General features: G+C 33.7%; 4 protein-coding genes and 3 pseudogenes across 7 annotated transcripts, besides 4 other annotated features; 5 read left to right on the top strand and 2 right to left on the bottom strand.

The window, feature by feature from the left end:
* Positions 1 to 11709: part of a mobile genetic element that runs on past the window's edge.
* On the top strand, positions 696 to 1941 carry TVAGG3_0245020 (keratin-associated protein family; the record flags this gene model as incomplete). The annotated part of the gene is made up of 1 exon (XM_051227820.1): positions 696 to 1941. A coding segment is annotated over one exon (1246 nt), but the record flags the coding sequence as incomplete, so codon positions are not given.
* Positions 2037 to 2531, bottom strand: TVAGG3_0245030 (annotated as a pseudogene). Its single transcript has one exon. A coding segment is annotated over exon 1 (495 nt).
* On the top strand, positions 2624 to 3499 carry TVAGG3_0245040 (organellar and viral DNA polymerase type B; the record flags this gene model as incomplete). Its single annotated transcript, XM_051227821.1, has 1 exon — positions 2624 to 3499. A coding segment is annotated over one exon (876 nt), but the record flags the coding sequence as incomplete, so codon positions are not given.
* On the top strand, positions 4136 to 5164 carry TVAGG3_0245050 (organellar and viral DNA polymerase type B; the record flags this gene model as incomplete). Its single annotated transcript, XM_051227822.1, has 1 exon — positions 4136 to 5164. A coding segment is annotated over one exon (1029 nt), but the record flags the coding sequence as incomplete, so codon positions are not given.
* Positions 9041 to 10027, top strand: TVAGG3_0245060 (annotated as a pseudogene). The gene has a single exon. A coding segment is annotated over exon 1 (987 nt).
* On the top strand, positions 10338 to 10789 carry TVAGG3_0245070 (annotated as a pseudogene). Its single transcript has one exon. A coding segment is annotated over exon 1 (452 nt).
* Positions 11057 to 11709: a terminal%2Cinverted (terminal inverted repeat of Maverick-1A transposon ID:TVAGG3_0244960).
* A 610-nt stretch (positions 11710 to 12319) lies between these two features.
* Positions 12320 to 15172, bottom strand: TVAGG3_0245080 (armadillo (ARM) repeat-containing protein family; the record flags this gene model as incomplete). Its single annotated transcript, XM_001313461.1, has 1 exon — positions 12623 to 15172. The coding sequence occupies one exon, from the start codon at positions 15170 to 15172 to the stop codon at positions 12623 to 12625; it is 2550 nt and encodes an 849-aa protein (XP_001313462.1).
* Positions 15173 to 15244: 72 nt separating this feature from the next.
* Positions 15245 to 15343: a terminal%2Cinverted (terminal inverted repeat of Maverick-3 transposon ID:TVAGG3_0245090).
* Positions 15245 to 15438: part of a mobile genetic element that runs on past the window's edge.

A 15438-nucleotide genomic window follows, 5' to 3' on the forward strand; every position in this document is an offset into this window, starting at 1 on the left:
GAAATCGTAAGAGTTCCGGATTCAACGGTTTACACAGCTGTTCAAAACAGTTTACAAACATTTTAGCGAATATCTTTAATTCAGAAACTACAGAAATAAAATTACCATATATAACAGATGCTAAAGAAATTAAATCAAAAACGACAACATTATTTACGTCACTTAATGATTTAATGACTTATATCATTAATATTCCTGCACCAACTACAGCATTTGATCCAAACTCGACGGTTTGTAGTGTACCTTTCATTAATGACAGTTCATTAATTGCTTTAAGGGATTCAACAGTTAACGAATCATTAAAGGCTTCATTAATGAAAATCATTGATTTTAACTCATTCATGAATACATATAATTCATTCATTAATGTTTCATATGCTTCTAAAGAAGGTGAGCCAAAAACTATCAATAAAGCGGTGTATGAAATAAAAGCATCAACGACGAAATTGAATTCGTTAACTTTTGACGGTGATAGTTTCGTTAATGACATAACATCGGGGAAAACAATTTTAACGAAAGAATACTTAAAATCTCATGTTAGTGAGTTCGTTGAAATTGAAAAAGAAGGTGGAATTAAGTTCGATCCACTGAATTTCATTTTCAGCTTAGCGAATGCGGGTATTAATTTTGCTGAATGGACAACTATACAGAGTGAAATAAATGCAATATGGACGTTTTTGGGGTCAAAAGCGGGAATGGGTGAGCTTGTAAATGCTGCAAGAACATTAGGTGAAACAGGAAATTTTGTAGATGGTTTTAAAAGACTTGTTTCAAATGTTTTAACAAACACAAAGAAATTATTTAGATATACCATACATAACGGTCAGATTTTCGAACAGGTAGCAACAAACCCTCCGGTTATGGCTGCGTTGATGATGGTTAGAGATATAAAACCACGTAACGACGGGAACGAAGAACATGAACAACAGGATACTGGTCGGGTTATTCGAGACATTAAAAACGTGTATCCTGAAGTTATTGATTTATTTAGAGGAGTTAATGATTCAATTTCAAAACATTCTATAACCCTCGATGAAGAGAATAAATTAACAGATTATATATTCGTCATTATTGCAGAGTTAATGAAGAGAATAAATGAAAAAGGAATTGGTGATATCATTAATGTCAGCGATGTAATGATGAAAAGAAATTTTGACTCATTATTTACAAAACCGAAAACAGAATATAGTCTTTATGACGTAATTACCGAATTAATGAAAAAGATTAATGATAATAAGAGTTCTGGCGGAAGAGTTGAATTAGAAGTGAATGATGTTAATGAGAAATTAGCCGAAAAAGCAAACAAAAATGAGCTTTTAGCTCTGAGTGATAAAGTCAAGAACCACGTTCATTATATAACATCAGACGAACAGATTATAACGAACTACCATGGATATTTAACACGAAGTGATGAAGTGAAGACGGAAGGTGTTAATGAAAGAAGATATAAATACATTCGTGCTAAAGGTTATGACATAAGCTGTACTGTACATTATGACACAGGTAAAGCACAAGAAACATTTAGTTATAACGATGAAATTTATGCCTCTACTTTCTCTGTTAAAGGTGTATTAGTTGAACCAAGATTTACTTTGAGAGTTAAGTCAAAAATAACGTTTGAAGATGCTATTAAAAGTAAAGCTGACAAAGTTGAACTCGAAGCAATGAACAAAGTTTTGAAATCTCATAAACACAACATCTCCGATATAAATGAACTTCAAGCTACATTAGACAGTAAAGCTGACAAGAACCATACACATGAATCCTTCACTACTGTTAGAGCAGACGACATAATATTGAACTATACCCTTGGTTCAAGTGCACCATTAGAGAATCCAAGTACAAGCGTAAAAGATACACTAAACTCCTTAAATAGTAAATGTATGAACATTGAAGGTCATGTCAGAAACTTTGAAACACATGAACTACCAGCAATGTTAGACAGTAAAGCAGATAAAGAACATACACATAACTCCTTCTCAACTGTTAGAGCAGACGACATAATATTGAACTATGATTTGGGTTCAAGTGCACCTTTAGAGAATCCGAGTACAAGCGTAAATAGCTTCAGGGTCAATTTCTTCAACCATTTCACTTCCTTCGTCAATGTCAATAGAAGCTTCTTCAACCTTTGGTAAGAATTTCTGTATAACATCTTTGTTCGTTATTGTCTTCAGAGATGAAGGATAATATTTCACAGATGTTTCATTTCTTTATATTTCTTTCTGTTTGGAAAGATTTAAAGCAATACTGAAGAAGTCAATGTTAGAGTTCTTTATGACAGTATAATGAGTATCTTTGACATTCACGAAGAAACTCTTTTGTTTCAAAACTACTGCTAACTCTTGTGAAGTATAACGTTTGCGGTCAATGACGATAGCTAATGGTCTGACATACTGACCAAACTTAGATTCTTTCACAAACTTTTTGTTAAAGATAACATTAACATTTGAAGCATTATTGAACTCATTCTTGATGGCAGTAGCGAGAGCATTGTATGAAAAGAACTTGCAATCTTGCATGTGTTTCATTAAAATAAAAATATTAAATTATTTTGAAAAATAACTTAAAAAAAATCTAATCTAATTTTTTCAAAAAAATATTTTTTTATTTCCTACTAAAGATGTATCGGAAGTTGTCTAAGTTAGAACACTCGGAAATAAAACAACTTCTTACAGAAGCTAACATAGATGTTGCAAAACATTACGCGACAAACAAAAAAGCACTCGCCGACTTCATTAAAGACTATAATGGTGCAATAAGTTATGATAGAATTCATGAGTTCATAAAGCCGCAACGCGGCGAGGACGAAGTCCATGCAAGAGCATTTCCTTTAAATGACGTTGCTATTGACTTATATCATAGACGTTCAATACCTCATGAAGTAAGGCGTGAGATGTTTGACATAACAAATGCGAACGTTGGTGAAACACGAAAGAGAGACGACACACTGAAACAACAGAGAAGAGAGATGTTTAAAAGTGCTATAGAACAAGTTCGCAAAGCTAATAATGTCATTCGTTCCATTGACGACAAACCAAAAGAAGGTGAGAGATGGTTAAAGAAAGATGAAGAGAATAGGAAGAGAAATGTGAAGTCAGGCAATAGACTCATTGACTTTAACATCGAAGCTTTAGATGAACCAAACAGAGACTACTTACACAAACATTTCGGTAAGGTTTTCATGAGACTCTTAGAGAAGATTAAAATAAACTCCCAACAAAGATGGATGGTATGTTATAAACTTGGTGGAAAGTATGAATGTTCTACGTTAAACCTCAATAATATTGGAACATTACTACATCAGCTCTTGAAGGAGAACTTTATATCAGAGATAGAAGCAAATGCCGCAGGTATTGTTGAAATGCACTATGACTTCTTCTTGACAAACATAAAGAATCTTACTGAAATAAAGATGTATGATTTAACAGAATATGAAGGCTTAACGATGTCAGATGTTAAGAAAGGAAAGCCACAGAAGCGACCATATAGAGATGAAAGCACACTGACAGAAAGACAGAAAAGATTATTGAACAGACTTAAACAAACAGGAGATAAACAAGATATAGATGACTTCTGGAATGAAATCCTTGGTGAAAAGAAGTTTTATAAGAAGAGAAGCGGTCAGTTCTGGAAGTATCTTTGCACATTACCTATAAATCTTGAACGCTACCAAATCTTCAATGAATTGAACAAAAGAACTGCAGCACTTATGACAGAAGACAACTGCTTCGTTTATGCTTGCATTCAGGCTGGAGTAAATGAAGAAACTATTGACCACATGAGAGAAGTCATTCGTGTTAGAGACTTTCCTCAAAGTAAAGTACAAGAAATTTCCGATTCAACAGGTATAGCATTCAATGTTACCATTGGTTATTTCAATGACTCAAGACATAATGAAATAAAGAGATACATACCAAAAGAATGTAAAACTGTTCGAACTATTGACCTACTTCTTGTTGAAGACCACTACATGCTAAATGAAAGACTTCCAATGACAACATATTTCATTCACAACTATATAGAAATCTTGAAGGAGTGTGGTGGAATGAACATTGAGAAACAGATGAAAATATATACAAAGAGAGATGGTAAATACATTGTTCGCATGGATAGAACAACACCGTTATGGATTATGAAAACATTGTGGGAGTGCAAATATTTCGAACCTATTTCTTATGGAGAACTTTTCACATATACGACTGACTTATATAAACAGAACCTTGCACCATTTAAAGATTTGACATATGCTCCAAAGTATTGTGTACAACTGAAGAAGAAAGCAGAGTCAAAAGAAGTAAATAAAGCTAAATGTAAGTTCATTCCTGAGCACGTTTTCTTTGCTGACTTTGAGTGTAGTACGGATGGCTTTCATAAAGCTTTTAACATCTGTTTTGACAGTGAAGATGGTTCAGTGAGTGAAAGCATTTGGGGTCAAAACTGTGCAACAGAATTTTTGGAACGACTTCCTGACAAGAGTTTAATATATTTCCATAACCTCAGTTATGATATAAACTTCATCTTAAGACACATGACAGAAGTGAAAGGAACTCCCATCATTAAAGGTTCACGAACAATGCAAATAACTGGCTTATATAAAGGAAGGGCAATTATTATAAAAGACTCTTACAGTGTTATAAATAAGAAGCTTAAACTATTTCCTGCTATGTTTAACTTACAAACAGGACCGAAAGAAGTATTTCCATATAACTACTACAGCAGTGTTTTGTTAGCAAATGACAACAGAACTGGTGTCATTTCTGAAGCATGTAAGTTTGTAAAAGATATTGAAACGTTCATGAAAAACATAGATTCCATCAAAGGTTGCAGAATAGATGAAAACCACTTCGACTTAGAAAAATATAGCACATTTTATTGCAAACAAGATGTAAGAATTTTAAGAGAAGGTTTTGTTAAGTTCCGCAATGACATATTGAAAGAATTTGATTTAAACGTTTATGACTACGTTAGTATTTGTTCAATTGCTAACAAATTATTTGAGAACAGAGTGTACTTCCCGAATGGAAATTTATATGACCTCTCAAATAAACCAAGAGAATTTATTTCGAGATGCATTCAAGGTGGAAGATGTATGTTGTCAGATAACATTAAACAAAAGAGCAAAAAGAAACTCATTGCTGACTTCGACGCTGTTTCATTATATCCATCCGCTATAGCAAGACTTTATACTTTAGAAGGAATTCCAAAAGTATTGAAGGATGAGATGTTAAGCACAGAGTATCTCATGAGACATTTATTCGATGACGACCAAAAGGAACCCATTGGTGAAAAGTTTATGTCTGGCTTCTTTGTTCTCATTAAGATAACAAAGATTGGAATACATAGACACTTTCCTTTAATAGTTTGTGACCCTGAACTAAATCCAGAACTTAACGTTCCCAGAAGTTCAAACACTTGCTGTCTCATGTATGTTGACCATATAACATTACAAGACCTCATAAAATATCAAGGTGTCAAATGTGAAGTGTTGCAAGGATACTATTACGATGGAAACAGAGATATTAGAATAAGAGATGAAGTAAAGAAGTTGTTTGAGTTAAGGTTAAAGTATAAGAAAGAAGGAAATCCTTTACAAGAAAATATAAAGCTCATTCTGAACAGTATTTATGGCAAAACTATTCTATCTCCTATTGAGTCAAAAATAACCATAGTAAATGACAAAGATGCTATAAGATATGCCATCAGAAATTACAACCATATAGTGAAGTTCGAAGGTTTGGATGGTTCAGATAAAACTATTTTCAAGCTAACGAAAAGCATTTGCAGACACTTTAACTTCTGTCCACTTGGTGTTAACATCTTATCTATGTCGAAGAGAATAATGTGTGAAGTATTCTGTACTGCTGAGGACATGGGTCTTCAAATATTTTACCAGGACTGTGATAGCATGCATATTTTCAATGAAGACATCCCAAAGCTTGCAGCAGAGTTTAAGAAGAGATACGGTCGCGAACTTATAGGAAAGAACCTTGGTCAATTTCATTCTGACTTCGCAGAAATAACACCTGGAAAACAAAGTTTAGCATACAAGTCAATATTTTGTGGAAAGAAGACTTACATAGACTTACTCACGAATGATTTAAATGAAGTTGCATTCCATGCACGTTGCAAAGGTGTCAAACAAGACGTCCTTGCTTTAACAGCAAATGAAATGTTTCCTGAAGCTATACAATGCTATTACAATGAAGATAAGAACATTCACATACCTGTTGGAACATATGACAAAGACTCTGAGTTCAGTTTAATGAAACTTTACAAAGCACTTTATGACGGTCAAGAGATTGGATTTGACTTATGTAAGTCTTCTAGTCCTTGCTTTGCTGAAAAGTTTAACTTCTCAATAACGACTAAAACAAGCTTTATTCGTAAGTTGAAGTTCTGAGGTCATTTATTTTTGTCAGCAATGAGGTCATTCGTGATAAAAATAATGAGGTCATATATTTTTGTCATTTATGTATAACCATTGCCTCTCTTAAACTTTGCAATAGACAGCTTTGTTCTTCTTCCTTCTACATCTGTAATGTTATATAATCTTTGTTATACTGTCTTAAGACATTCATTCGTCTGTATTGAGTTCCCATGAAATAGTAAAAGGCATCTTCACTTGGGACATAGTAGTAGTTCTCTAACGTGTGATATGAGTATTGTATAATTTCAACAGCGTCTTCAGGAAGAGAGTCAACAATGTCAAACCAATAGCCATTTGAACCAAAATATTTCTCATGTTTTCTCTTCTTGTCGTCCATCTTAAGTTCGAGATATGAAAGTCTCCTCTGTCTCTGTTTATATGGTCTACTTCACGAAGTCCTTCAGGGTTCGGAATGAAAGTTTCTGCAACTATTCTATGTTTCATCAGCTTGTGTTTGTTTAAATTTACACAAATATAACCATCTCCTTGGTCAAACTCACTAACAACTCTTTTATTGCTTATACGTCTAATTGGATAAGGGTACTCTGAAAAGATTTCATAGTCATTGTCATGCTCGAGTGTTTGCCAATGTCCTTCACCTTCCATGCCTTTCACTCAAATAAAATTTTCAGAAAAAAATAAAACTAGCGTAGATTTTACAATACAGCTATTGTAGAGTTTAAGAGTTGTGCTTCAATGTAGAGACAGTCCTTATGGTCTGGAGGTAAGAACACTGGGCAGTTATGGTCATGAGTGAGAACATGTCTATCCAAAACTCACGATTGAAGCCAGTTAATTTATAGTATTTAGGGTTAGGAAGTGGTGAAGTTCTTGTATGACCAATGAACTCATTTTCAACTCCCTTACTTAAGTTTGAATATAATATAGCTTGCTTTCTATCCAAATGCCAGGTGTTACAATCTTTGAAAATTCATTTTTCCTCGGAAGCATTGCATTATAATTGAAAACATTCTTGAAGTCTTCATTGGGTTCAGAGATTTGAAACCTTAATACGTAATGGATTTTCTTTCTCTTTAGCTACTTCATTGAATGGTGAATATATAACAAACTGACAGTCATGAGTTCCATCTTCATTTTCATTAAATTCATAATGAAAGTCTATAAGTTGTGGCTGACTACCTTCTTCTTTCAGTTGTGCAAGAAACTCACGTAAAGGCTGTAAAGTTTGTACTTCAATGTTGAACTTTTTCTCGAACATCTCATTAAATGAAATCATACATTTTGCAATGTTGTATCTTCTTTAAAGTATTTGTATATGTGAATGTTTTGGGCGCTTAAAGACTGTTCGTCATTTTCTATCTCGACTTGAAGTATAAATTCAACCTTTCTGAAAGCACGTGTTATATACATAGATGTTATGCCAATGTACTTCTCTTCATTTATGTTCACAATCCAGTCTGTTGGAAACTTAAACGTTACTCTGTTCCCCTTTATTTGACGTCAGGGTTTTCACTACTGAACGCAACAGATAAAGGTATTTGTCTATACATTTAGTTTCCGATAAAAATAAACCATTTACTCTTTCTTTGCTTCAGCTTCTTTAGCTTTTTGTTCTTCTTTGCTTTTCTTCTCTAGCTTTCTTCGCCAGCAAACGTGGGTTCTTTTGTCTTCCAGCAGCTAATGCAGCAAGTTGTTTTTCACTAAGTTTTCTCTTTGGTCTCTCTGGCTTTTGTTCTTGTTTTGTTCCTTCAGTTCGGATAAAATTTGCTCGCGAATTTCTTTCTTCAATGCTTCACATCTATGACCCCTTGGGTCTTGTCCAGGGCTTGTCTGAGTCATTTGACTGCAGATAAAAAACAAAATTAAAACTTTAACCGATGTAAAATGAGCTTGTCAAAATCAGAGCGAGAGTCTATTATATTAAATGACGCAAGAGGAATACAACATCCTTTCTATTACGTAAGTCAGAGTAAAGATGGTAAAATATACGTAAGAAAAAGAAAGGTTCCATTAGCGAATGCAGAAAGCGACAACATTAAGGTGCATGGCAAGGGTGAAGTCCACGAAGCCCATATAAAACCTTCTGTTCAAACTGAGTCAATAGAACCAGAAGAAAAGAAGCCAGATGTACTTTCAATAACGAACCAAGAGCTTATTGCAAAGTTCGTGAATTTCATTGAAAAACAAACCGAGTCAAAGAACCCTGACCCACCAGTGAAAGAAGTTGAGACAAAAGAGAATGTACAGTTCATTGAAAATGTCAAGAAACAACTTCCACCACGAATGCCAAGAAGAAGAGTGAGAATAATGAAGTAAATAGATATTTTTATCGAAGTAAATACATGCAGAACGAACAGTTAAACGAATTTACTCCAGCAGAGCATATTCATCAGATTCGCTCATATTTCGATATCATAGACAATGCAGTTCAAATTGGTGACACTAATAGAAAATATTCTGACGCAAAGATTCCATCACAACCTGGAACTGCTAAAGATAACACATGGGTAACATTCAATCTCTCACCTCCTGGTGAAAATATGTTGGACCTTTACAATACATTCATTACGTATAAAATGGAAGGTCAATTTATTGTAGATAAAGAAATTGGTTCAGGTTCCAATAAAACAAACCCACCAGGATTTTGGATTGGTTTCGATGACGCTTTCTATGCAGTTGCTGGATATCAAATCCTTGCAAATGGTCGTATCGTATATTCTCAAGACAACGCAAGAGAAGAAGCATATATAACTTCAAACTCACAAACTACCGAACAAATAAAGAAAGTAGATGTTTTCTCAAAGACTCGACATGAAGATGTATGGAGTCATTCGGGAACATGCAGAACAGGACAAATTGTTAGTGGTCCAATTACAGCAGGAAAATCATTTGATTTTAAGCTTCGTTTAAGAATTCCTGTTAGAAGATTCCTTCCATTAGAAGCTATTCGATTTATTCCAGCTTTTGCAGGAAACATTCAGCTTAAAGTAAAGTTCAGTAGCGACGCCTTACAATGCACATCTATATCTGTAAATGATATCATTGCTTTCAATCCAACTCTTAAAGTTGCATTTGCTTCAGATTCAAATCCACCGACAAATAAATTTGTTCCATGGAATGAACCATTCACTATGATAACGAAGGCAGTAGAAGCTAGTGGAACAGTTACTATTACAACTGTAACCCAGCAACTATTTCGAACAAAGATGGATTTTAATGAATGTTTCATTCATCCAAAGTCATTCTCTTTAGACCCTAACATTTATACAGAACTTGTAGAACATTATACAAACGAGGCTTTATGTTTTCCTGTTAAAGTTATGGATTGGATTCCTATGGACGGTTCATTCTCAAAGAATACAGATAGTTCAAGTGCAACATTTACAGCAGCTTATACGCCTATTAATGTTAAAAGTATTTGGGCACTATTTAGAAAGAAAGACAACTATTATGTTAATTTTGAGAACCCTAAGTTTAAATATCTTCAGCTTTCCATGGGAGCTTATGGAAATATGCCTGCAGAACCTGAAAAATCATATGGACCTGTATTTTATGAAATGGTTGCGAACGCTTGCAATACAAACAATGATATGATAGGATTTAATGAAGATGTTATGAGGTCATTGGTGGATGATGGTAGTGTGGAACATAAATGGGATAGCTATGACAACACACATTTCTTATGTGGTTTTCCAACAGAAGTGGACTTTTGCTTCCAGCAAGGTCAAACATCTACTGCTCCAATAACATACAAATTGTCTGTTAAAGGACCTATTGAACTAGCAACTGAAAATGTACCAAAGCCACTTATTGGATTTATGAGGGATTGTTGCTTTGCCATTCAGGTGCGTGCTAATGGAATCCCATAATAAGATTAGATGACTATAACTTAGCTACGGACGACAGTGAGGAATAAAGGATGAACGTTTATTTTTAAAGCTTATAAATGAGTTCTTCATCAAGCTCTCGTGAACCTTCACCATCTATGAAACAAACTTTACCAAACGATTATGGAGCACCTATTGAATATTTCTTACGAGCTGCACAATGGCAAAGAGCAGTCTCACCAAGGTTAGGTGTTCCACCAGCTCCTGTCAAAAATAGCATTTGGTCAAGTCCTTATATAAAATATGGTCTCCCACTAGGTTTGCTAGCTACAGCAGGAGCAGTTATGATGTTGAAAAGAAATAAAGCAAATGTTGTAAATAATACTGAAGTAGCTGAAGTTAAACAAACTCCAACACCTTCGCCAAAACCAACGTCAAACAACCTTCAATGACTCCTGAACCTATGGAAGTACAAACTCCTGTTCAAAAGTCAACTCCTAAACCGACTCCAACATTTAAACCAGAACCTACTCCTCAAATAAATCGTAAAACTCCTGCGTTTCCTTACTGAAAAAATAACGTTATTTTTATTTAATATTAAAATTTTTATTTGATTGAAATGACAAATAAAGTCACTGAAGCAATGAAACAAAAGTTTTTGGTAGAATACATTAAATCAGGAACTATTCCAGAAGGTTTTTACATTCATACTATGAAGGATGGTAGAGTTCAGTTTAGAAAGATAAAGCAACCATTAGATAAAGAAGGAATTTGAGAAAGATTAAACTTCATGAGGACAACATTGCTGAACTTAAGAAGAAGTTAGAAGAGTTGGAGAAAGGAAGAGAGTTATAAAGCAATGAATTCAACAGGGTGAAAAACAGGTGAAAAAAGGTGAGATCTACCACTTCACCTAAATTTATTTTTGTGCTATGTTTTCATACGTGTGAGGGTGGTGATATCATTAATTTTTAAGTTTATTTATTTTTATTTTTATATAAATGACGAAAACTATTGAGATAACAAACTACAACGGTCATGAGTTCAAGAATTTGTTCTTCGTTCCTCGTGAAAATACATTCTATCAGATACGAGGGAGAAAGGGTAAAGTTAGTTTGAGCGTTTATGACAACAACATAATGGAAAGTTTATACAAGCATAGATACAAACGGTAAGCGTGTTTCATTAGCTTTGTCAAAACTTACTAACATTTATTTTGACAGTGATTTTGACTCTGACGATTGGAGTGACAGCAGCGATACTGAAGAATATGAACTATTGTGTGAAGCACAGCAATGGGAAGTTGCAATACTTTTGTAAATGAGAACATTAGTGGGAACGTTAGTGTGAACGTTTATTTTTTCATTAGTGAAGTTGTTAGCGAAGTCGTTAGTGAGGTGAAGTGGTTGGCGGCTTTGTAAAGTGTCAAATTCACAAGTATTGGGTAAGGTGGAACGCAGTGCCGCCGTACCCAAGACTTGTATACTAACTAATTAACCATGTTCCTTTTGATAAATTAAAAGGAGATATTTGACCAACTGTTGAAAAATCCTGTGAAACCAAATGATATTCTTGTTAAAATCTTTTTGTTTGAGTATTGTGGAATTTTATAATGAATTTAAAGCTTGCATTAATATATAAAGGTCCTGTTGTTAAATGAAGTGCTAGTATTTTAAAGCAGTTATTTTAAATATTGCTGTGATTCTTAATTAATTTGATAAAAAATATAATATAAAATAACCTTATATTTATATAAATTTTTCAATTGGATCCGGAAAATTGAGAAGAATACATCAAGTTGATCAGTTTTTTACAAAAGTTAACAATATCAGCTATACCGAAAATTTTATTATATGCTAAATGATTTAAAATAATAATTATATTAATATGTCTAAATAAGAAATAAAATTTTTTATTGTGGTAAACTATTTATTCTGAGAAACAATAAAATAAAGATGTTTTCTGATATTCATCTTTTGCATTGCCATATGCACCAGGAAAAAGAGAAGTTCCACATGGCCTTTGCGAAATGTTATTATAGAGGATAACATAAATCACCCTGCAGACTTTCAGACCAAAATTTGGTAAACTCATTAACTCTGTTTTATTGAAATAGTGATACCAATTTGGAAGATAATACAAGGTTTTCAAAATTACTTCCGAAATTGAAATTAACTTCCAAATCGGCATCACTGATGAAGAAACTAAAAATATTGATTAAACTAATTTCTACATATTAAGGCTGTACTTACGCCCATCTAACTTTAATTCAAAGTTTTGACAACTGGCGTGAAACAATTGAATTGATGGCCCTGTCATATTGTAAGTTCATCCTTAAAAGAAAATAAAAAATATTGATTAAAAACAATTTCTATTTTATTAAATAAACAAAATTCTATATATATTACAACATTGTCACGAAATCATAAGTTTTTGTTGCATAAAAACTTATTTTTGGATCTAAATTTGTCTTTCTCTCATTCAACATGTTCAAAATAATGGATCTGTTGAGAGCAAGTTTAGATCTTTTACAATTTGTTCCAATAACCTTTATAAGGTTGCAAGCAGCAATGAATATAGTATCAGTCATCATCCTGTTCTTAGAAATGAACTCAATGTACTTAATAATTTCCTTATGAAAGTCGGAAATCACTTTAGACATGTCAGGCTTCGAAAGGAACAATGAAGAAAATGCCGTGAGCATCGGAGCAACAGCAGATTCGATGTCTGGAGTGAATTTTCGACTTAATGCGAAAGATAACAGTTTAATCGTGGAATTTATTGTATCATCATTAGGTTCGCTGAATGCATATGTTATATCATGCAAAGCAAACATGATTCCTTTGAAAATAGTGCTACTTTCCATGTTTGTCGCCAAATTAAACAAATTATCAATAATTTCTGGGGATTCATCAACAAAACAAGGTACAGATGTGCCATAGAACTTACCAATAACACGAACACCCTCGTAAATGATGGTTTCGTTGTAAGATTGAAGGGCCATCTCCATTAAATTGTTGATTTTCTGGGAATTTTCTTCAGATGACACTGAACCTGTATCAAGGATCTTAAGAAGTGCTACTAAACCCTCTTTCCAGAACTCAAAATCGTGTAATGAAATTAATTCTGTCAAAACTTTGTCAAAAACGGGTTGTGTGTACTGGGACATTTCTTTCTTGAGCTTGTTAGCAATAGTAGATATCACGATCATGCGGCCAATTCTCATATTCAGATGAGTTTGAGGGAAATAGTCATCTACGTGAAGAATGAGGTCTAAAAGCTTAACTCTTACTTCTTCTGTCTCAGGAAGTCTCTTAATCAACCGGTAAAATGAGTCAAATGGAGCGACCAAAGTAGTTGATTCTTGATCTGGTGTTGTTCCATCAGTTAGGCATCGGATTGTCTGTATGGTAATATCAAACATCGATTCTAAGGCGCTTTCAGGTACATTTTCGCATAAAATCGTAATTATATTCGAACATCTCAGTCTCACTTGAGGTTCTGCTTCTCTCTGTGGTAATATTGCGTTGTTCATTATGAAGTAAAGGTCTTCTGGCGATTGCACTCCATATTTTTTGATGATTTTGTATATGACATATAAAGATGTTTCAACAAGTCTTCGATTCTCAGAGTTCAAGTACCTCTCTATAAGTATAGAACTTCCGTATTGGTAGATTTCGTCTCCCTCAATTCTGGGACCAGATGTGACTGAAAGAAGACAAAGAAGAACAGTATTTTGGACGATAAAGGTCGTATCGGTGTTATTTGTAATATTCTGGTTTACATAACCGAAAAGAATCGGGGACATGATTTTGAAATATTCTGGAATTTTGCAAAGTTGGCATAAAGCTGAACTTGCAAGGAAGGAAGGCTCGGAATTCTCGGGGTCTTCTATTGTTTGGTCGTTTGGATTGGCCGGCATGAGCAAATGTATAAGACATTCCGTGATTTGTTGAAGATTATAATCTAATAATATGAAATTAACCTTGCTTTTGTCTTCTTTGTACAGTAAATGCTCGAATCTTGCGATCTGTATTAAAAACATAAGGTTGGCGAACGTATTATTATGAGTTTCTGGAGAATGTTGTTCAATTGGTATCTGGCAGTTGATTGGATCGAAAATCGTATGCGCCATCTCGCGGAACACTTGCTTCATGATGTTATAATACACTTTGTAGATAGTTTTGAGGAAATAAAATGAAGAATTATATAAAGGATTTTCGATTTGGTTCGTTTGCTGTAGCTCTTGAATAGTCATGCATGTATATGAGATGATTTGCGTAATGTTCTCTGCATTAATTTCGTTCTGGGAATGAGAAATTAAAGGATTTAATAATTTCAGTGATAAAAGTTTAATATCGTTGCTTGCTGCATCCCATGTATATATTCTGAAACATTCGTTGATAAGTTGGAGTATTAAATTGAGCATATTATCGACTTTATGTTTAGAAAAGAAATCTGCATCGAATAACTCTTTAAAAAACTTAAGAGAGAAGTCTGTAGGTGGTTGCTCTTGATTCTGTAGCTCTGTAAATAGTTCTGAAACGCATTCATTGTATATTTCTGGGTCATATTCGCAAATCATTGATAAACATTTAGCTGCCATGTTACGAACGCCTTCGTTATCGGAATTTCTATTCTTGACAATTGCATTTTTGGTTAAATCTTTGTATTCGAAGCTCAGCCACTCTTTTTCGACTTTTTCTTCTGGATTTTCAATGTCATGATTTAAAAATTGTTTAATAAATGCAAGAAGTAGCAGTATGTGTTCATAACTATCTTCATTAACACTGTCTAAGCCATAGGATGAACATAATAAAAATCCAATTCTTTGATTTGTGAAGAAGCCTTCAAGCCATTGTTTGCATGCTTCAATAGTTTCTTGATTACCTTCTATATATCCTTGAACATTTTGAATGAATTCATTATAGAGTGGCTGCAAATCTTCATTCATTCAAAAATCAAAAATAAAATGTTTTCTGCAGAAAAATGTTGATTTCATTTTACATAAAAAAAAAAAAAAAAAAAAAAAAAAAAAAAAAAAAAAAAAAAAAAAGGTAGTGGGGCTTCCAGGCACTTCGTGCCTTCTAGCCCTGAGGATGAATGAGTATAATGAAGTTCTTATATACGGGTCTTCCAGGAGCTTTTCACAAAATATATATGTTTTTCATGTTTTGTCAAGATTTCATCGTAAAGACTTTGTCAAGATTTCATCGTAAA

Source organism: Trichomonas vaginalis, chromosome IV (assembly GCF_026262505.1).
Source record: "Trichomonas vaginalis G3 chromosome IV, whole genome shotgun sequence".
NCBI classification, from domain to species: domain Eukaryota; phylum Parabasalia; order Trichomonadida; family Trichomonadidae; genus Trichomonas; species Trichomonas vaginalis.